Source organism: Chelonoidis abingdonii, chromosome 4, assembly GCF_003597395.2.
Source record: "Chelonoidis abingdonii isolate Lonesome George chromosome 4, CheloAbing_2.0, whole genome shotgun sequence".
Lineage (NCBI taxonomy): Eukaryota > Metazoa > Chordata > Testudines > Testudinidae > Chelonoidis > Chelonoidis abingdonii.
Genome location: NC_133772.1, coordinates 40,972,314 through 40,995,248, shown reverse-complemented (window position 1 = coordinate 40,995,248; position 22,935 = coordinate 40,972,314). Strand labels below are relative to the sequence as shown.

At 41.1% G+C, this 22,935-nt stretch overlaps 3 protein-coding genes across 3 annotated transcripts in view; all 3 read right to left on the bottom strand.

The window, feature by feature from the left end:
* Positions 1 to 944: 944 nt before the first annotated feature.
* Positions 945 to 15,927, bottom strand: LOC142046807 (intestinal mucin-like protein). Its single transcript, XM_075065838.1, has 15 exons — positions 15,874 to 15,927; positions 13,446 to 13,629; positions 12,833 to 13,018; positions 11,643 to 11,712; positions 10,846 to 10,946; positions 9,456 to 9,487; positions 8,646 to 8,823; positions 7,258 to 7,362; positions 6,966 to 7,009; positions 5,472 to 5,594; positions 5,269 to 5,367; positions 3,160 to 3,288; positions 2,658 to 2,709; positions 2,076 to 2,187; positions 945 to 1,161 (listed from the first exon to the last, which is right to left on the bottom strand). Exons 1-15 carry the CDS (start codon positions 15,925 to 15,927, stop codon positions 945 to 947), a joined length of 1,686 nt encoding a protein of 561 aa, XP_074921939.1.
* A 1,062-nt stretch (positions 15,928 to 16,989) lies between these two features.
* LOC142046806 (protocadherin gamma-B1-like) lies at positions 16,990 to 18,550 on the bottom strand. Its single transcript, XM_075065837.1, has one exon. It carries the CDS (start codon positions 18,541 to 18,543, stop codon positions 16,990 to 16,992), a length of 1,554 nt encoding a protein of 517 aa, XP_074921938.1. The 5' UTR covers positions 18,544 to 18,550.
* Positions 18,551 to 18,899: 349 nt separating this feature from the next.
* The window catches only part of LOC116829782 (mucin-2-like), a 57,694-nt gene continuing 53,658 nt past the window's right edge, over positions 18,900 to 22,935 (bottom strand). Inside the window, exons 31-35 of the mRNA XM_075065836.1 lie at positions 21,993 to 22,928; positions 21,532 to 21,767; positions 20,600 to 20,768; positions 19,778 to 20,025; positions 18,900 to 18,974 (exon numbers count right to left, since the gene is read on the bottom strand). Coding sequence (XP_074921937.1) covers positions 18,900 to 18,974; positions 19,778 to 20,025; positions 20,600 to 20,768; positions 21,532 to 21,767; positions 21,993 to 22,928 — 1,664 coding nt within the window. The remainder of the gene's footprint in view (positions 18,975 to 19,777; positions 20,026 to 20,599; positions 20,769 to 21,531; positions 21,768 to 21,992; positions 22,929 to 22,935) is intronic.

Genomic DNA, 22,935 nt, shown 5'->3' with positions numbered 1-22,935 from the left:
CAGCTGTGTGCAGGGAGTACACCGCCATTGAAAAAGGTTTTCACAAAGGACTTGCCTCGTTGCCCAAGTGCAACTAAGGAGTGGATTTGTAGTTATCTGAGGCATGAATCCTCCTGAGTGGAGCAGCGAGACATGTTGCAGCCAAAGTGATCAGACACATGGTCAGGCTAGGTTTCAGCAAGCAAAAACAGCAAAGTCACCAACATTGAAAATGCTGAAAGTTTTATTAATCATGTAAGAACAAAATGAACATGAAAAGATTGCCTGTTAACCCCATACAAAACCTTAAATCCATAGACAGTGACCCCCCCATAAAATTATCTCTCTACTCACAAATAAATAGCAAAGGACAGTGCAACGTAACTACAAAATTCAGTTTTCTATGTAAAACATTAGCTCACCATCACCATTATTTTTGTTTTAAAGAGTCATCCTACTACTTCTTGCTAAAACATTAATGGTGTAAACAGTTGACTGAAATAATTGTGAATTCCCATGGTGTAAACAAGGGATATTTTTCCGGGGTCTTCAGTTGTTTTTAGATCTACACGTGCACACACATAACCATAATGGGTGACCCATTGAAACAATGAGAATACTGAAAAAAGAAATAGGTGAAAAGAATAGAACTAAATGGTCTCCAAACTTCACAGGGGAAATAGTAAAGGAAAGTACTTTTTGGATTAACTCAAAACTCTAACAATGCAAGTTATAATTTTGTTCATCCTTTCCCCCTCAAAAGTTGTATTGTTTAGAAATAAAAATACACGTGAAGACTTAGTTATTTGGCTCCTGAATATTCTCACATTTAAGAAGTGAAAAATGATGATAGTGGAAGCTGAAATAAGTAAGAAACAGAGTTTTGAGCTGGTGCACAGGTTATTTTATCTATGTTGCTTTTGATTTTAACTGCTTCAGACTTCTTGGATACTTTTTTCCTATGATCATCTTGTTCTTTTCTGCTCTTGTTCCTGTTGGAGCTGTTGTGGGGTTGTGGTTTCTGAAATGCACGCAGTCATGCATTGGCACTGTTCCACATAGACATAGTCATAATCCATGCTTGTTCCATTGCTGCATGTCAGGGTCACCTTTCTCTTGTGGCTGTTGAGTTCCTGGCAGCAGGCACACTTGTGTTGCATCTGCTGTGTTTCAAAGGAATACCTGCCCCACCAGATAAAGAAAAGAAATTATACCCCTCTGTAAAAGTCTTCATATAGGACACACTCTGCTAAATATTGCACACTTTAAAAAAACATATCTATTTGATAGAGGGCCTGTTCCTGCTCTCACTGAGCTCTGTGGCAAATCTGCCTTTCATTTTAATAGGAGCAAATTGAGCTCATTATTTCTAGCTTTCATGTGTGTGTGTGTGTATAGTTCAATATAAACAGAAAAGATCAAATTTTGTGGTGTTAGTCTGAGTTTTCTAGTCTCTCCACTGGCTTTCATCATCATTTAATGGCAGTTAGTTCTGAGTATGTATGAGGCAGAGAGAGAAATCAAGGCGGTCTAAAAAGCAACTGATAGGAAGAATGGGCCAATTTATATATGATGTACTCTATTTGCCAAATAGCAGTAATGGCTTATTTATGAATACAGGATCTGATTCTCTTTAGCCACTGCAATATATCAGGTGTGACTCTTCTGATGGCAATTAATGTAAGTCAGAGGAAAACCAGAACCACAAGGTGCATCTTCCTCACTGTTGTTCCAATGTGTGCTTTGCCGTCAGTTACGCAATACTCTGCTTTGTGACTTGAACAAGGTTTTTACCTGTGTGAGTCTGGTTGTTTAACATTGCGACCGTCATGCTATATTGTGTGTCAGGAAAAGTGATGGGAGATACCTGCTCTGGTATAGAGTAAGCACTCTCCCGCTCCCCTGAATATTGAAACACACTTCAGCTATACAAGCCATCACACTCAATGGAAACTCTTGCTTTTCAAGGGTATATTACGTTAATTGAAAGTGCATAGGTGAGTCCATGCTCAATACCACTTGAACAGTTTGATGAAAAGAGCCCGCAAAGAGAAATAGATACAAGGAGAGGATATAATGTACTCGCTGCCACTTACACTGAGGAGCTGGCACAAACACCTTCGCAGTACGTCAGTTCAATAGGCTCAGAAGATTCACAATCATTGTGGCGGATCACAGTTGAGTTCTTTTTAACCTTGCAGCTTGCTGCTAAGAAAGAGGAAAAAATAAATAGAAACGCTTCATGACTCTTCATATTCAGAGCTAAGCAAATGCTTAAAGCTGTTTTGAGAGGAAGATGTTTGATTATGCAGGATTTATGCATATCATGCTATAGCTAAAAAACACAAAAGTAATTTAGTTGGGGATTTGAGTTTCAGTCCCAGTCTTAATCTTTCAACCTTAGGCCATTGGTAGCAGAAAGCACTGCTGAAGCAGTATAAACAGATCTTGGATGGGCTCGGGAGTATCTTGACACTGTCAAGCAACCATATTTGCTCTTTTTCTTTGGAAGGACGAGTCAGTGTAACGTGGGGCCTTTGATAATGAGAACTAAAGAAAACCTATGTGGGGATCCCAGAGGAAACTTCTACTTCCCCATCCCACACAAAAATAGTTAGAAATATTATAATCATACATAATCTATTGGTGGCACAACATCAGAAAATAGCTTTACTTACATTCAGAGGTACAGGTTTTGCAGCAGCCATCAGCAGTCAGCTGTACATCTTCCTTCAGTGCAGGAACAAAGAGCATTCAGAATTAGTGTATGAATGACAAGTCAAGAGCTTTCTAGCACTGGCTAGCATTCTTACCATTACCAGGAGGTGGGCTGTGCAGTGGATATTGAATATAAAACCATGGCTGGTGGACCATGAAGCCTATCTTGCCAGCTTGGTTCCATATAGTTCTTGAATCCACATATCCAAAAATAAGAGGTAGCAGACTATTAAGTGGGAGGACAGGGCTATTCTGGAGGGATTGTCCATTACAACTGACACTTTGACAAGATTAAGTTCACTCTCAAACCATTCCTGATAAATGGCTGTTTACAAGTGGGAGCTATTAATAACTAGAGATTCTGGTTCTATGTTGTCTTGTATTGTATTGTATCCTTTGCCCCTTGTTCTGTGTAGTAGCATTCAACAAAGAGCAAACAATAAAGGACTGATTGAAACTTACAGGCTTGCAGTTCTCTGGGTCAAAGGCAGGACATGTTCTCAGAACAGTGACTGAAACAAGCTGATCTTCAATTTCTTCACATTTGTAAAAGCTGCACAGATTATCTTCAGGCTTCCAGATATCACCCGGCTGACATTAGGAATAAAAACAATTTAGCATTATTGCTTTTCTGATGTGATCAATTATGTAATTATGATAAGCGTAGTGTGATTACTCTGACAAAGACTGGCGTAGGATCTTCTGATAAGCAATTTCATGCTCTCACCTAGAAGGAACTCATCTGTACCCTCTTAACTTCCTCTGAAACACCAAACACGGGGAGCCAAATTTTCAAACTTCACTGCCTAGGTAGGGAGCCTAAGGCTAGATCCTAGACCCGCACTCTCAGGTCTGTCGTTAGATGCCTAAAATGGATATTCCCCCACCTACCCAGTCCATTTGAGGACCTAAATATGTGATTTAGTTATTCAAATGTGTGTCCAGCTAGAATAAATGTAGAAAATACCCTGCTGTAACTAAGAATGGACATAAGTTGGTTGAGAGCTATCCCTTGCTTTTATCACACTTATCTCCTGTCGTGGGTGTGACATTGCAGTCTATATGGTTTTATAAAAATATGCTAATGAGTGACTGTAATGTGACTGAGATATGCTTCATGCAAATAGTCTCTTGTATGGTATCATTACAAAGCTTATAATCTACTGAGTGTGATCATCCTATTTGTATAAATGTACCACTCTTGTATCTGAAACTAGAAATATGAAATATAACTCTGAGTGGGCTATGTAATATGCAAAGTGTGGCCATTAATGATGTGTTTGGAATCTTGATGACTCCCATTAACCAGGACAGTTGTCTGCAGATGGCTCTGCTTTACCGTGATAGTCTTCCTGTATACGTGTATGTTGGCAAGTGGGCATGAAGTCTTGCAGGACATGTGATCATGGGATGTCAGATGGGATGGGATCTGAGTTACTATAGAGATTCTTTCCTGGGTGTGGCTGGTGAGTCTTGCCCACATGCTCAGGGTTTAATGATTGCCATATTTGGGGTCGGGAAGGAATTTCCCTCCAGGGCAGATTGGCAGAGTCCTGAGGTTTTTGCCATCTTCTGCAGCATGGGCACAGGTCACTTGCGGGGATTCTCTGCAGCTTGAGTCTTCAACCACAATTGAGGACTTCAATAACTCAGACATAGGTTAGGGGTTTGTAATAGAAGTGGATGGGTGAGATTCTGTGGTCTGCATTGCGCAGAAGGTCAGACTAGATGATCATAATGGTCCCTTCTGACCTTTAAGTCTATGAGATCTAACTGGATCCATCTTTAACTTGGTGTCTTTCATTGAGAAGGGGGGTGAGAACCCAGACAGGGACAAAGGATTCCACCTTATGCAAAAGGTATATAAGGGTTGAACAGAACAAGGAGAGGAGCCATCATGAAGAATCCCTGGCTACAACCTGAGCTGGAACAAGAAGCGTACCAGGGGAAAGAATTGTGCCCAGGCCTGGAAGGTGTCCAGTCTGAGGAAAAAACTTACTGAAGCATCTCTGAGGGTGAGATTGTCTGTATTCAGTTTGATTAGACATAGACTGGCACGTTTTATTTTATTTTGCTTGGTGACTTACTTTGTTCTGTCTGTCACTACTTGGAACCACTTAAATCCTACTTTCTGTATTTAATAAAATCACTTTTTACTTATTAATTAACCCAGAGTGTGTATTAATACCTGGGGGAGCAAACAACTGTGCATAGCTCTCTATCAGTGTTATAGAGGGCAAACAATTTATGAGTTGCACAAGTCTGCATAAGCTTTATTCAGGGTAAAATGGGAGTTGGGCATCTGAGTGTTAAAGACAAGAACACTTCTATTAGCTGCTTTCAGGTAAACCTGCAGCTTTGGGGCAAGTAATTCAGACCCTGGGTCTTTGTTGGAGCAGATGGGAGTGTCTGGCTCAGCAAGACAGGATGCTGGGGTCCCAAGCTGGCAGGGAAAGCAGGAGCAGAGGTAGTCTTGGCACATCAGGTGGCAGCTCCCAAGAGGGGTTCTGTGATCTAACCCATCACAGTGGGCTAAAACAAAGTGTAATGAAAATCAAAGGAAATAATTACTTTGAGGACTTGGACAGTGTTGTTAGTCAGCTTGATTGTGCAAGCCACCTGGACACACTCTCCACAGCACTCTCCATCTTTCTTCACGTATTCATAGCCCTGTTCAAGAAGTGGGAGAGAAAATACATTGGGTCAGTTAGGGAGACTTCCATTTTCACCAGTTTAGAAACTAACGGGGAGGTGAAATAAAAAATGGAGCTCACCAGCGGGCAAGTAGTGTTACAGGGGACCAGCTCACATTGCAGAAGGTTTCTGTTGGAGACTGGATCTACTTCAGAACTGCAGGTACATGTCTTACAAGGGTCCATCGGAACAGACGTTCCAGCCTGGGAGAAGCCAAAGAGAGCACATTCAATCTGCGCAAATCTCATTATTTTAAGGAAATCTACTGTATATTACCTCATAATATATGGAGATAATTTAAAGCAATTTTGTGAACATAAAAGATGCTGATACACAAGTGAAATTGAGTTACCCAATGGACAGCATAAAGCGACTGTGCTGCACATAAGGTATGAAAATGTGGGGCCAGTGCAGAAAGCATGTATAGGAACAAGCTACTTGAAATTATGCAAAATACATAGGCTAGTAAAGAAATGGCAAGAATGTACCAAGAGAGATCAAAAGAACATGCTGAGTTTGGGTACTACATAAGACTGGTTTGAGCTGCTTCAGTATTTTGCAAACTCATCAATACACCACTTGTCGCAAAAGAAGCTTTCTATTATGAATTGTTTTCAGAGCTGGTGAAGCAGTCATCTCCTGCAAATGGATATTAAAACATCTATCCATTGGTGTATCCAGTTGCATGAGCATAAATATGTACACATTCTTTACACATGGACTTCAGGCCTCTTTTGAAAATTTGACCCAACATCACATTCCAAGATGGCAGCTGCGATCTTAAGGAGAAAATCTTGACTGAGAAGTTAAGGTCTCAACTTGGATGTCTAGGCCAAAGTCCTAGATTTTTTTTTTTTTGAGGGCTTCAGTTCTTCGACCCCACAAAAAAAGACTTTCAAAATTCTGCTCCGTCAGAAAGTTATATCACCCACATCTAGAATGGATAAAGAACCGATTCACCCCTCAGTAAAAACGATTACGTTTTTACTTTTGCTCCTTGCTAAAGGGGAGCTCCTCCAAAACATGTTTCTTTTGGCATTAGAGAAAACAATCTATTTCAGATCTGGGTTGGTGACCAAGGAGCAAACATGGTACAAAGGTTCTTCAATATGCAGGAGATAAAGAACTCCCTCATGGAAACTCCTAGTGAGATGCTCTGTATCACAGTTTTAGAGAGCTACTGAAATATCAGTATATGTTAGGATGTTTGGTGTAGTACAGTGGTTCCCAAACTTGTTCTGCCGCTTGCGCAGGGAAAAAGCCCCTGATGGGCCGGGTCACTTTGTTTGCCTGCTGCGTCTGCAGGTCCAGCCGATCGCGGCTCCCAGTGGCCGCGGTTTGCTGCTCCAGGCCAATGGGAGCTGCTGGAAGTGGCACAGGCCAAGGGATGTAGTGGCTGCCACTTCCAGCAGCTCCCATTGGCCTGGAGCAGTGAACCGCGGCCACTGGGAGCCGCGATCGGCCAAACCTGCGGATGCGGCAGGTAAACAAACTGGCCCGGCCCGCCAGGGGCTTTCCCTTCAAAAGCAGCAGAACAAGTTTGGGAACCACTGGTATAGTACTACTGTTCTTACCTGGTAAATCGTTCCATTAAGCACACAGACATCTGGTATTAGTTCTGAAAAAAAGAATCAATTATTTTAAAAAAAAGAAATGGAAAAAAAATCTTTAAAACTGCCAGAGTTTGAATGCACAAAAAAGTTCAGTTTTTCCCCTGGATATAGTTCAGTGATTTTTTTAATGATTATTTAATGTACACTGAACTTACTTTCTTCACTTCTCAAACGTTTCTTCTCAACTTCATATCGCCTTTGAAACTAGATCCTTTTATAACCCAGAGGTCAGAAGAAGCACACAGTAACTTACCACATGTATAATTGACACAGCAGTCTCCTTCTGAAAGGGTAGTGACTAGCCGATACCCTGGCTCACAAGTCTTCTTGGCCTGGGAGCAGGCGCTTGTATTGCATCCTGTGGAATAAGCCGGAAGAGAAAGTGCGTAATGGGATAAAGCTAGCAATACAAGTCGTCGTTTTCCTGCTTAGAAGTAATTGGTGCTTCGGCTCTATGAGTATGTGGCAAGCCTAAAACAAAGAAGGGCACAGACAGAACATAAGAACGGTCATACTGGGTCAGACCAAAGGTCCATCTAGCCCAGTGTCTTGTCTTCTGACAGTGATCAATGCCAGAGGCCCCAGAGGGAATGAACAGAACAGGTAATCATCAAGTGATCCATCCCCTGTCTCCCATTCCCAAATTTTGGTACAGAAAGATTATTGATAACTTCTTTTAAAACCTTGATGTGCATAAAGCTTGAGTTACATTCTAGCATATGGCTGAAGCTTGAAGAAGTTGGAGGGATGCATCCCTGAAGGGAGAGAGAAGATTTAAGAGGATAAATGGCTTTGAACTAGAATGAGATCCTGAGAAAGCCCTCTCTTTCTCTACTGCTATCAAACTCCTCCTCAAGTTAAAGCAACCTCCTCAAGCTAAAGCTATAACCACAGCAATGTGATAAATTCAAAAGACACCTCTGTTCCACAGCTGAGTCCTCTGCAACTTGTCTGCAGGTGGCTTGGATGGACGACTGATCCTCATAGGAAATAAATATGCCGCACCATCATAATCAAATCATTTGGTAGCATCTCACATCCCACTCATGTTTTTCACAGGACCACTTCAAGTGTAGCCCTCCATTGCTCATTTGTTTAGTTCCAGGCTAATAAACTGTGGGCACATTCTCCCTTTTGACTTCGCGAAATCAGTAATAAAAAAAATTCTCTAAACAGCAAGCGCTATATCATATACAGCTACTGGCTCATGCTTTAGTGTTTGTTCATCTGTTTAGCTCTACTTAAATTAATATTGCCATTCTGCGACATAAAATCTGTGTATAAAGAAACACTGTATAATCAACAAATATGGAGCTAATTTATCAGCTCCTGTAAGACTCAGAAAAACCTTTTACCTCTCTTCTCTCCTGCAACATACACACACCAAAAAGATTTTGTTTTACCAACTAAAACTGTACATCTAACTCAGAAATCAACTTTTGGTACCTAGGTACAGTTATGAATCAATCAGGGAATAATGCTTACTTGTAAGAGCCCTTAGATATTACAGTGATAGTTACTATATGAAAACCTTAACTAGATTAGATGAGCTAGTGAGAGATGTGCAGCTGTAACCGAGGACAATATTCGGCCCACTCTATTTTTATGAGCTGGCTATAACAGATAGTAGCCAGTACTTACTGCATTCAATTTCAGGACAGCATGGGTCTTCTGGTGTCAACACTGTGACAGGTATGAATCCTTCTTTCTCACACACGTGTGACTCGGGTGTCTGACATGTAAGTGACTTACATTGTACAGTAACAGAGAATGGGTCACAGACACACTCCTGGCAGTTACTCTTCCAAGTGGCTCCAGGCTGTAAAGATATGAAAATATGTTATCTTAACTGTTCTCTGATGCTCATGATCATAGGTATTTTTTCGGGGTCAACTTGGATGAAGGCCTCAAACTGGATAGTAAGATAGATTGTTCATGGGGCCTGATCCCAAGCCAATTGATTTCAATGGGTTTGCATCTGCCCAAAGAGCAGGCTGAAAATCTTCAGATGGGCTGCTTTCAATTTGCCAAGTTAGGAGAGCCATAAATAAGTATTATTTCCAATACTTGGCAATAGAATGATACATCACTGGAAATGAAGTACTAACAATTTATCTGAAGCAATATAGACACACCACTGCACAATTTGAAGTTGTTACACACAATTCATATTAGTTCTTTTGGGGCATTTTGTAGTTTTAAAATGTGATTAAAAAAAAAAACCTGGGTACAGATGATGCCAGAATACAAAATATATTAGGTGTAATCAAGTCCTTACCACCATCTCCTTCCATTTTATTTCTGCTAAGAATTTAACCTGCCACAACCTTGCACATATAACAAAATGAGGACTAAGAGGTGGGAAAATGCAATGAAATCCTGGAAACAGCTGTATTTGGGAGATGTTTCTGGGAAAGATGCCTTGGAGAAAGTGCTGACTGAAATACTCACCTGTTTGGGCATTCCATCTGGTCCCACACAAGCTGAGGGGAATGAAAGGATAAAGATTTACATTGATGCCATTCCGATGACCCATGTGATACACAAATGAATCTCGCTTACCCTTTTAATTAAGGGTTCATAAAGGCACTTTTCAGATATTATAATAATAATAATTGGAGATATACCTATCTCCTAGAACTGGAAGGGACCTTGAAAGGTCATCAAGTCCAGCCCCCTGCCTTCCCTAGCAGGACCAAGTACTGATTTTTGCCCCAGATCCCTAAGTAGCCCCTGCAAGGATTGAATTTACAACCCTGGGTTTAGCAGGCCAATGCTCAAACCACTGAGCTATCCCTCCCCCCACTTTACACACTTTATCCACAAAGGATTTATTTTTAAACCTTCATCTTGTCTCATGATTCAGCTCAGACCTATGTTTTCAACAAGTAGACACAGATGCTAATGCCATATACCAGTCACTTTGTAAGGGTACGTCTATATTACCCGCCGGATTGGTGGGTAGTGTTCGATGTATCAGGGATCGATTTATCGTGTCTCATCTGGCCGTGATAAATCGATCCGCTAATTGACGGCCGTACTCCACCTCGGCAGGTGGAATAAGTGGAGTTGATAGGGGAGCCGCGGCAGTCGACTCACACGACCAGGTGAGTTGAATTAAGATACTTTGACTTCAGCTACGCGAATAGTGTAGCTGAAGTTGCGTATCTTAGTTTGAACTCTCTGCTAGTGTAGCCCAGGCTTAAAAGAATGGAAATGGAAATGGAACTAACTAGCCATTTTCGAGGTGAAGTCAGTTTTGGTACTCAGCATTCACATGTTAAGTGGCTGGTGTATTTATTCTGATGATGATGATGATGATGCAAGACTAAAATCTGCTATTAGGCTGAGTCTGAAAACAGACTATGGGGCATTTCACTGGCGGTGTAAATATTATGCAGGTTCACTAAATTCTAGGAATGTAATATAAAATGGGAAGAAGAGTAAAGTAATGGGTTCAATATGCTAATCTTAAACTATGAGGGATCAGACTTTAAATGTGATATATTATAAGTGAAACACGGTCGGTAGTTTTAGTCCATAGTGTGAATTACATGAATTACATTACATCATAATTACAAAACTACCTGTCAGACTGGTTCAGCTAGCAGAATTTGGATATTCAAGAATAGAATTTGGATCTTCAAGAATGGGTAAAGCTGAGTGGATTAAGGTCCATGAGCAGAGCGGTGTGATAGAAGCTTCCATAGCATCTTTTCATGCTATACCTAGAACTAGGTTGTCATGTCCATCTCTTTTTTTCATCAACACTAACAGCCACATTATTTACATCCTCCTCCAACCCTTTCTCTTTCCCTCCTGCCCATCCCCCCAAACTTACTGCATTCTGACACACACACATCAGTGTATGAATTGAAGAGAATCTTATCCTTGGGGCAGAAGCATCCTTCAGCAACATGTTCACTTGTCTGGTAAACAGTTCTACAAGGAAAAAAGGAATGGATATTAAAGTACATTTTCCCAGCATTATCTGATCAATAACTTTTTACAGCACTAACATAACTGAGGCATAAAGAAGAATTTCTCTAAACAATCAGGTAAGGTTTCCTGAATATATATAAAAAATGTACATTTATACAGTATGGTAATCCTTATCCCCAAATATTACAAAACACTTTGTAAACATTCAGAAAAGATCTGTGTATGGGAATCATTTTTACCCATCATTGAACTATAGGCAACTCTGAAGTGGAGCACTACATCGACTTAACAGCTCACAGCAATGTTGGGCATGTTTTTCTGTTTAGGAAATAGCAGGAAGTGAACATACAGCATCCATTTGAAATTGTAGGGGGATTTGGATAGCACAATGTAATTATCCAAAGAGGAAATTGGCTAGGCCCCAAATGCTGGCCTTCTTGCTCATGTGAAAAATGCTATGGGATTTTTAATAATCAAAGGAGTCAGGACTTCAGTTTCAATGCCACAAATAAAATATGGCATCTCTAGTAACAACACATTGTCCTGTGTCACCACTCTGATGATTTATTCAATTATCAATTCCACCCTGTCCTCAATCAGTTGGTTTTTACTAAGAGGTCTCCTGTCCAAACACAGACACAGTTGAACACAGTGACATTACACTAATGTAAAGCTCATTATTTGGTTTAGCCTTACCCGGAATTACAGGTGACAGGATTAAGAGGGCCACATGCATCATACACCTTGCCGTTAGGACAGTTGTATGCTGTGTGGGAGCAAAAATAAAATTAATATGAAAATGAAACATTGTATAAAAGCAAAGATGATGCTTTCCAATTGCTTTTAATTTTATGTAGGTGGAGGGGTAACAACCATGGGTGCTCTCACTTCATCAACCCTTTGGATCAGGAAATACAAAAGCAGAAATACTGTAATGGCTAGTGAATGATTTTGAACCTCAGAAAAGATGTGGCTTTGGTTGAATTTGAGAGAACAGCAAAGGCTCAGGGTTGTTTATATTTTATCGGAACTAGTTTACCCATCTCCACAGGAATGAAATTAAAATAACGTTTACATGTACGTATCCATTCCTCCACCCCCAAAATAATGGAAGAAGTTTACATTTCCAGAATAAGTTTGTAATAAGCACGTCATAGATCCAAGGCAAAGTATCTCTTAATGCTGCTTACGGCATTGTCCTTGGGTCTTGTTTCTCCAGTCAGAACAGGCACCTTTAGCAGAGCAGAGGGAGGCATACGTTTCCAAGCTGAAGCATGGTATAGATTCATTGGTAATGTGGCATGAATTGGAGATGCAACTCTCATAGAATATGCTGGGCATCAGAATCTTATGGCACTCTGCAAAGAGACTTTAAATACAATGGAAGAGAAGTTTGAGCTGTGCTGCACAATCACTATAAAAATCTAGACTTGTCAGAGTGAAATAATTAAAGGGTAATGAACTGCCTGGATGGTCTTTTAGGGCTAAAATACGATATTAGTCCCAGGTGAGTGTTTTATTGACAATATAATAATAGCGCTTGATGGGACACAGTTTATATTTAATGAGAATTCTTCAGGGGCAGACTGGGTTTCTAGATAGTATAACTCTAAAGTTACTCTAAAGTTAAAGACTAAAGTGATGCCCAGAGAAGCAGCTTTGGTAACAGCCACAACAAACTACACAGCTATTCTGTATTCTTAAAAAACAAACCAAGACTACTTTGCTATTATTATAATCAATAATGCTGTGTATATTTTTGTTACTAAAGGCCACTTCAAAGACCCTTATTAAGGCTTCCAAAATATTTTTTTTTGCTTTTCAATACACAAGATTCAAATGTACCCAAAGCCTGAATTTAACTTACTCGCTCAAAATCAGCTCACAAAGAGGAGAAGTAGAATTGCAGGGCACAGGTGGAGTTGTTGGCGTGGCAGGTGGTACCGGGGGCCCTTCACAATTGGACTGATTTTTATCCTGAACCTGCCAGGTGGCAGCCATTTCTGAACAAGAGGAAATTACTTCGCCACTTGGCATGCGGCATTCGTCCACTTTGTCATTTGAACATGTGCCTAGAAGAAAACAGAAGGAACCAAGTCTGAAAGGTATTGAAGCACTGGCAATAGAGCAACTCAGCATGGCAAGGTAAATACAAGAGGGAATGTCCACTCTAAATGCAACGAACACACTCAGGGGCTGGTTACCTGATTTTCAGGTTACTACAGTACCACTAATCTTACTTGGTCCTAACACTTTACGAAAGACTGAAAGTAGAAATATTCTTGTTAATGTAAATTGCATTTTGAGATGATGTTGAAACTGGAAATAGTGAAAAAGTGATATACTCAATAATCCCACTGTGGTTATTTTATTTAATTTGCCGTAGCACCTAGAAACTTAAATGATCAGCTAAAGTGCACCTTACCATAGCATAAATAAAGAAAAAAGTCTCCTGAGAATTGTCTTATTGAAAAGAAGGGATTAAACCACTCTACTTACCACACAGGCCTTCAGTGTTGTGTCCAAACATGCTGAATGGCATTTTAACTGTGAAGGTGAATGCATTGAGGGAGATGGAGGACTTGATGTCCGGGATTTCAACAACCATGTATGTTCCACCATTGGCAACTGAAACGCCATCTCTGCTGAAGCCTGCACTGACTGGCTCATTGTTGACAAGAATCTAAAACCCAGCAAAATAAAACCAGTTAAAGCACAGGCTTAGCTTATGTCTTAGGCAGGGAGACAAGACTCATAGACTCACAGACTTTAAGGTCAGAAGGGACCATTACGATCATCTAGTCTGACCTCCTGCACAATGCAGGCCACAGAATCTCACCCATCCACTTCTATAACAAACCCCTAACCTATGTCTGAGTTACTGAAGTCCTCAAATTGTGGTTTGAAGACCTCAAGTGCAGAAGAATCCTCCAGCAAGTGACCCGTGCCCCATGTCTGCAGAGGAAAGCGAAAAACCTCGCAGGGCCTCTGCCAATAACTGCCCTGGAGGGAATTCCTTCCCAAACCCCAATATGGGCAATCAGTTAAACCCTGAGCATGTGGGCAAGAACTCACCAGCCAGCACCCAGGAAAGAATCTCTATAGTAACCTCAGAATCCCAACGCCATCTAACATCCATCACGAGAACCACTGGGCATACTTACCTGCTGATATCAAAGATCAAGCTTAAATTAATTGCAAAACATTAGGCTATCCCATCATACATCCTCCATAAATTTATCAAGCTTAGTCTTGAAGCAGATATGCTTTGCCCACCCACTACTTCCCGCTTGGAAGGCTGTTCAAGAAACTTCATCCTCTAAGGTTTAGAACTTTTCAATCTAATTTCAAGTCTAAACTTCTAGTGTCCAGTTAATATCCATTGTCTTTCTGTGTCCGCATTGGTACTAAAGCCTTAAATGAATTCCTCTATCCCCAGGGGGGGGGGGGAGGCGGTGATATTAATGCCCTCTGAATATATTTATGGGCAATCATATCCCCCCTCAACCTTCTTTTGGTTAGGCAAACAAGCCAAGCTCGTTGAGTCTCCTTTCATAAGACAGGTTTTCATATCTCAGATCGCATCCTATAGCCAGCCCGTCCTGAACCTGTTCCAAGTTTGAATCATCCATTCTTACACATGGAAGATCAGAACTTCAGCACAGTATTCCGATGAGGTCTGCACCAGTGCCTTTATAAACGGTACTACACCTCCTTATCTTTGTGGAGATACCGTCGCTGATGCATCCTAAAACTGCGAGAGTTTAAAAACGGCCATATCACATTGGCAGTTCATAGTATCCTGTGGAATCAAACCAATACTCCGAGGGTTCCTTCTCCTCCTGGCGTTACTTCCAACTGATGTGTCCCCAATTTATAACTACAATTCTTATTAATCCTAATGCATGAACCTTGACGTTTTCACTATTAAATTTCAATCCTAATTAACTATTATCCAGTTTACAAGTCATCCAGATCTCCTGTATGATGTCCGGTCCTTCTCTGTGTTAGCAATAACTCCAGCTTGTTGTTATCCGCAAACTTTAATTAGCACATTCTGCCTTTTTGTGAGTCTATATGTGTAGCGTATATCAAACAAGGTTATAATAGAGATTGGATTCCCCAAACTGAGCCCTGAGGAAGCTGCCACTGTAAACCTCCTTTCCAGCCTGACACTTCAACCTTTCAGTACAACCCGTTGTATGTCATCCCCTTTAACCAGTTCCTTAATCCACCTGTTTCAGTTCAAAATACTATCCACACTTTTTCGGCAAATTTAACTAAATAAATCCCATGTGGACACATGTCAAATGCCTACTGAAATAGAGGTAAATTAGATCCACTGCGTTCCTTTGTCTAAAAAAAATCTGTTATCTTCTCAAAAGAAGGAGATCAGGTTGGTTTGTGCACGATCTAACCTTTGTAAAACCATGATGTAATTTTGTCCCAATTACCATTGACCTCATGTCCTTAACTGCTTCTCCTTCAAATTTTTTCCAAGACCTTACATACTACAGATGTCCAAAACGAACAGGTTCTTATAGTTACTTGGATCACCTTTTTTTCCCTTTCTTAAAAATAGGAACTAATGTAGGGTACGTCTATCACTGGAATATTCCGATTTTACATCAAATCGTTTTGTGTAAAACACGATTGTATAAAGTCGAGCTGCACCACGGCCACACTAGGCCATAGTTAAATTCGGCGGTGTGCGTCCAGTGGTCCAGTGAGACTAGCGTTGATTATTCCGATGTGTTGCACGGTGGGTTAGGCTATTCCATAGCTATGCCATAAGTTCCCACAGTCTCCCCCTGCCCCTTAAGAATTCTGGGTTGAGATCCCAGTGGCTGATGGGGCAAAAATCATTGTGCAGGGTGGTTCTGGGTAAATGTCGTCACATCATTCCTTTCCTGCCGGGAAAGCAAACGCAGACAATCATTTCGTCGCAGCACTTTTCCCTGATTGCTCTGGCAGACGCCATAGTCACGGGCAACCAATGGACGCCTGTTCAGCTTTTTTTTTTTATTCTTTTTTACAGTCACCGTATGTGTAGCTGGTTGCCGCTGACAGAGGCAATACTCCAGCGCTACAAAACAGCAGCATTCATTTGCTTTTGCAATGATAGGCAGAGACGGTTATCATCCGTTCGTATGTCTGCTGCCGTTGTATAATTGGCAATGAAGGTGACGGTATCTGTCATTCTGTAAACTGTCTGCTGCTATGAGGGTGCCCCTGGCTGAGGTACGGCCAGGGGGCGCAAAGCCAAAACTGGGAAAATGACTCCCCGAATCAATCCTCTTATGGTTTCGAAATATAGAGTGAAGGTCCTGCCTAAATAATGGGGCAAGTGTGGCTATGAGAACGCAGTGTTATACAGAGAGCACAGTGCTCCGTGCGCAGATCCTGCGGAATGATGAGTCTGCATGCCATTCACGGGGGGTGCCCCTGCAACAACCCCAACCTGTTGGCTTCTCTCTCCCGCCAAACTTCCTGGCTAACTGTGGCAGTGTCCGCCCTCATTTTGTTGGTCATGAATTTAAAAGAATGCAGGAATAAGAAACAGTGACCTTGTAGTGAGATAAAATGAGGGGAAGGCAGCCTCCCACCGTCTATGACAGTCCAGGCAGGACATTAAGTGGGTGGGGGAGAGGAGCCACAGCATCCCACTGCTATGATAGTCCAGGCAGGACAGAATTTTTCTTACAACAGAGAAAGGGAGGGGCTGATGGATGCTTCAGCCCGCCAGTTTGCTATGATGAGGACGGTTACCAGCCGTTCTCATACCATCTACTGGGATGACCGAGAATGCATTCCTATTTTTACCCAGGCGCCCCGCCAGCCTCACCGAAGACAGCCAGGAGCGCTCACAGGTTGAATAACAAGTGTTTGTCTTATATCCTTTGTAACAGTATGATGATGACGGTGGATAGCAGTCATATTGTACGTCTGCCACAAGGGAGGGGAGGGGAGCAGATACTACTCTACTGCCGCAGCACCCGCTCATGCAGAGCATTCAGTAGACATAAGGGTGAATGAAAGAAAGTCAAGAAACGGTTGTTTCTTTCCACTTTTCTTTCATGTGGGAGAAGGGAGTAAATGAGGAGCTATTTCCCTGAACAATGACTTGCACTTCAAACTCCCGGAATTGCTCGTAGTCGAAGGAGCGCTGCGCATAGATAGCTCCGGTCTGGGAGTTAATGGAGATGTAGGAGGAGAGAGGCACCTCCTCGAGGTTGCTGCTCAGGATGGAGTAAGTGACTCGGGCGTTCCGGTCCAGATCCCGGTCTGAGGCTTTTACACTGAAAATAGAGGCCCCCGAGGGATTGTTCTCTGGCACATAGGCGGTGTAGGAAGGTTTCTCAAAGACAGGGGCGTTGTCATTGATATCCGAGATCTGCAACAGGATGGTTTTCTGGGTGGAGAGAGGGGGAGAGCCGTTGTCTGTGGCTGTGATTGTGATATTGTACTCCGGGGTCCCTTCCCTGTCCAGAGAAGATTCCGAGACGATTTTATAATAATTGCGAGAGGAGGACACTATTGTAAACGGCAGACTTTTTGGAATGTAACAGGTGACCTGTCCGTTTTCTCCGGTATCTCGGTCATGGGTTTTGATCAGAGCTATCACTGTCCCACGCATTGAATCTTCCGGTATTTGGCTGGACACGGATGTGAATGTCACTTCCGGGGCATTGTCGTTCTCGTCAAAAATTTCTATTCGAATTTTGCAGTGTGCAGTTTGTCCACCCCCATCCCTGGCTTCTACTTCCAGCATGTATGTGTTTGTTTCTTCAAAATCCAAATTCTCTCTATTTGTAATTCTTCCGTTCTCAGGATCTAAATGAAATACTGTACGAGCATTTTCCTTCGCGTTGCTGAATGAGTATGTGATTTGGGAATGTAACCCTTCATCCTTATCAGCGGCTTTCACCTGAAGCACTAAGGAGCCCCGAGGCAGGTTTTCACTCACACTAACTTTGTAGATCTCCTCAGTAAATACGGGGGGATTGTCATTGGCATCAGTGACTTTAACCCTAATATGAGCCGTCCCGGATCTGACTGGATCCCCCCCATCCACGGCCGTCAGGATCAAGTGATGAGAGTTTTGCTTTTCGCGATCCAAAGATTTTTCCAGCACTAATTCTGGGTATTTATTTCCATCCGGGTTCTCCTTTACAACCAGGGTAAAATGCGAGTTCTTGCTGAGTTGGTAACTCTGCACTGAGTTGATCCCTGTATCTGGATCTTGCGCTCGTCGTAGAGGAAATCGCATACCTGGCAGTGCTAACTCATTGATTTCTAGTTCAATGTTACTCTTGATAAACCGCGGGGCGTTATCATTAATGTCCTGGATTGCTACATTCACATGGAAAGCATTCAAAGGATTTTCCACCACCGTTTCGAGTGTCAGGAAACAAAGGGGTGTCTCCCCGCATATCTCCTCCCGGTCTATCCTGCCATTCACATACAGGTTGCCATTTTCCCCATTCACACTGAAGTATTGCTTTTCCGAACTGACACGGAGCTTCCGCTGCTGCAATTCTCTGGTATTTAATCCCAAATCCTTGGCGAGATTCCCCACAAGGGAACCTTTGGCCATTTCCTCAGGTAGGGAATAACCAAGTTCTTTGCAAGTCCGAAGTCCAACTTCCCTAACTATATTTCCTTAAATTCGTTAACAGATAACTGATGCCGTTTATGAAACTCATACAAACTCTAGTTCGCAGATTCCTGATCTTTTATGTTTCTCCTTCCATCTAGTTTGAATGAAGTAGCTCATGATCACTGCGAACCAAGTGTCCCCTAAACCGATTCTTCATGAGGTCCTCAACTACTCACGAAAACCAAATCTAAAATGGCAGCCCCTCTTGTTGGTTCTTCAACCTACTGGGTGCAAGAATATCCACTCCATCAGCTATTCCAAATCCAGAAAAAATCTGAAGCCCTATAATTGTACTATAGCACTTTGTCCCTCCAGTCTATATCTGGGAAGTTTAAAGTCTCCCAATGATCACCAAAATTCCCATTGTGCTTTACCTCATATAAAAACATTAAAAGCACTCATATCCCATATCCCAATATCAGATCCTGGCGGTCTGTAGCGCACCCAAGCACTATTTCAGGGGAGGTTCTGTAGCTTTCTTACCCAATGTGGATTTTTGCCCAGACAGACTCTGTCTATCCCATTCCATTCCTTCTATTTTTTACCGTCTACAATCACTGATTATACAATGCTACTCCACGATCTTTGCCTTTATTTCTGTCTTTTCTAAACAGAACATAGACTTTCAATACCTGTTACTCCAGTCATGACTACTATTCCACCATGTTTCTGTTATTCCTATAATATCCGGTTTCACTTCCTGCGTCAGTAGCTCTAGTTCCTTCATTTTGTTACCTAGGCTTCTCGCATTAGTGTACAGACATCTTAATTTTTGCCGTTTGGCTTCACTAACATTCTTTACCCTGTTAGGCACAGACATTCTATCACCAGTCTTTGAACACATGATGGCAGTGTTAAGAGTAAAGAAAGAGCAGAGTTCATCTCTGTAGATCTGAAGATCCCCATTATGTTCGTCATGAAAAAAAGAGGCATAAGAGAAAGAGATTACAAAATAATCTTTCTTTCTCTCTCACACACACAAACACACGTGTGTGGCAAACACACACACACTATTGAATTCTTATGAAATTAAATATAATTACCACATATCTAATGTTGTGTTTATAATCTTTAGCTGTTTTTATACGATGTTATTAAAAATGCCTTCTCTTATTATTAAAATGTTTTTATTGAAGCAACTTATAAAATGTGAAAATCCATTAAGGTTTACCTTGTTATTTTTCTCCCCTTGGTGTATCTGACTGACCAGCACTATTTCCATGGAGTTGTAATTCACAATGATAGATCTAGGGCAGGAGAGTCCATCAGGCACATCACAAAGGTCATTTTCAACAAGGATGCTGAAATTGTATTTGGGCACAATCTGTTTCATCAGCACATATGTGCAGTTGCCATGGAATGTGTAGTGAGTTCCATCAAAAGTCAAGTAATCAGAACTGCTCCAGCCGCTGCAAACACCTATCAGGAAGAAAAGAAAAGTATGTATTTATAATCAAAAGCTAAAAATAGCAAATTTCCTTAATCTGCCAGTCGAAGAAAGATTGGTTGCTGGTACTGAAATTGATGGTGACATATCATATTTAAACTATAATCTTTCTCCTTTGTATGACATCTGTAAAAATAGAGATTCTAGAAGCAGAATTTAGTTGGCGTTAAGTATTCATACCTGTTTTTCTCTCTATATATCTAGCTTTATTTTAGCCGATGATCTGGCTTATTAAATTCTTACTTAGCATCAGATGCTACTACAATGGATGTATAAAAAATACCAAGCTAGATAGAAAAATCTATAATTTAATTATATACTCTTGTAATTCAAATATTTTAGCCTGATTCTATCTTCTGAGAAAAATAGAGTGCCTAAAGCATTGACTCATCATAACAATATTATAAATTTGTAAACTATAATTTGGCAGGTAAAGCCCGTTATAGTACAACACTAGATGAATCAAGACATTCTGAAAATCTTTTTCTGCAATATTAAAGTATATTGTGAATCATTAGTGCTTTGCTTATTTCTTGGTTCTCTTACAGTCACACTCATAGTGGTAGTTGCAGCCATCCTCATCATAGACTTTTATTGGTGGGAGTCCACTTTCACAAGTAATCATCTCTACAGCTGGAGGAAGCAATAGAACAATTCTGTTGTCTCCCTCACAAGTTGCCATAGTGCAATTGTTTAACATCCAGGATTCATTCATCTAGAAGAGACAAGGAAATTCTTGTACACATGGTTTGGATTGAGGCAGAATTTAGATGTCTATCTTACAATAATATAATAATCAATCTTTGGGATTCAGGTTGTTTCAAGTAAGATTGTCTATGGGTGACTATCAAGAATGGAATTCAAAGAAAGTAAGTCACGTATCTGAAGAAGATGACTATGAGTGACTTCCCTTACATGTCTGGGTTTAGAGCAGAATGAATATTGAAAAGAAGTTATTCATGGACATTTTGTTGACTTCCGTAATAGAATTTTGCTTCACCTAAAAGCCAAACACACTTTGGGTGAACAGGATAAAAGTTAAAAAAAAACACAAAACAGTATAAAAGTTGCGTCATCCAGTTAGAGAATGACAACTATGCTATATGACTTCAGTGATCAATCATACAGCTTGAATATCAAATACACAAGGAACATGTATAAGGAACACTTTGTAAACAATCTTTAGGATGAAATTTATTTGCATAAAATATTGAGAAATTCTGAATATTGAACAAATTTGTAAAAACTGCAAGTCGGTCTGTGGACAATTTGCAAACAGGAAAAGTTGACAGCACAAGTTCACAAAAAATTACATCTTGCCAGATTATTTTCAAGCAGCCAAATCATGCCCGGACACATACATGAGCAACTCCCAGTAAAATTAATGAAAGTTTGATGTGGGTTTATCTGATGGCAGAATTTGGGTCGATTTTGGGAATGGTGGTGATGTAGAAAAAGAAAATAGATAATTGGATTACCTTTCTCGGCGGGTCAGCATCAGGGCAACCTGATATTGGAATAGTTTCTGGAGTTGCTGGCACTGAAGAAGATATAGCTGTTGGGGTTGATAAGCTTGGTATTGTAGAGGACAGGCTTAATGATACAGGAGTTGTTGTAGGACATGACCCCTGGAGTCGTTCAATTTCACATCTTTTACTGCAAAGTGCATAAAAACTACAACCAGTGTTATCTGTTCTGTTGTATATAACTTCACCTATGAAACAAAATTAATAATACAAATGAAATAAAATGGCTGAGCAAAATGTTCAGCAAAAAATCCAAACAATATAAAATGTTTTAACTTACATGAATTCATCATATTTTTATATAAAGAAAACATTCTCACTTTTAAGTTACACTGTATAATAAAATATAATTTAAAAAAGGTGAATGCCAATATTGTATCTCAGTTTTTAAAAGAATGAAAAAATAAACTCACCGGGAGAAAAGAAACGACCAGACACATGGCACAAACACGGTGTTACTCTGCTTGAAGTGAAAGACGTACTTTTATCATGTGCTGTGTAGGCTATACTGGAGCCTTCTGTTGTTGTAGATATTGAAGAAGTAAGTCTTGATATAGTAGATGTCGCAAGGGTTCTAATGCTTAAAGTTGGGGAGACCGCAACAGTACTGGAAACTGAAGATAAAAGTCTGGTGGTGCTTCCCTGTGATGTTGACTGTACTGGGCTTGTGGATAAAAGCATAGTACTTCCAGAAACGGTAGAACTTTTACCTATGGAGGCTGAATATGTTGTCATTTCTCCACGTGTGCCTGTCACAGGTGGGATGGTGCCTGTTTGCAGTGGTGCTGTACCAGCTGAGCCTGTTCCTGTGCCTGGAGTTGGAGGCGAAGCAGTGGAGGTGATTGATACTGAAGTGGAAACGGGGGACACAAGAGTGGTGGTGCTTCTTTCTGATGTTGGCTGCATAGACAGTAGAGTGGTGCCTTCAGTGGTTGGTTGTTCCAAAGGAGGAAGAGTAGAACGTGGTGAAGGTTGTGGACGCGTGGAGGTGACTGATATGGTAGTGGAAACTGGGGATAAAAGCGTGGTGGTGCTTGCCTCTGATATTTGCTCTGTAGAGAGTAGTGTGGTGCCTTCAGTGGTTGGTTGTTCTGAAGAAGGAAGAGTGGAAGCTGGTGAGGGTTGTGGACGCGTGGCTGTCAGAGGTGGGATTGTGCCTGTTGGAAGTGTTGCTGTACTACGTGAACCTGTTGCTATGCCTGGAGTTGGAGGAGATGCAGTGGAGGTGACTGATATGGTAGTTGACACTGGGGGTAAAAGCGTGGTTCTGCTTTCTTGTGATGTTGGCTGTGTAGAGAGTAGTGTGGTGCCTTCAGTGGTTGGTTGTTCTGAAGAAGGAAGAGTGGAAGCTGGTGA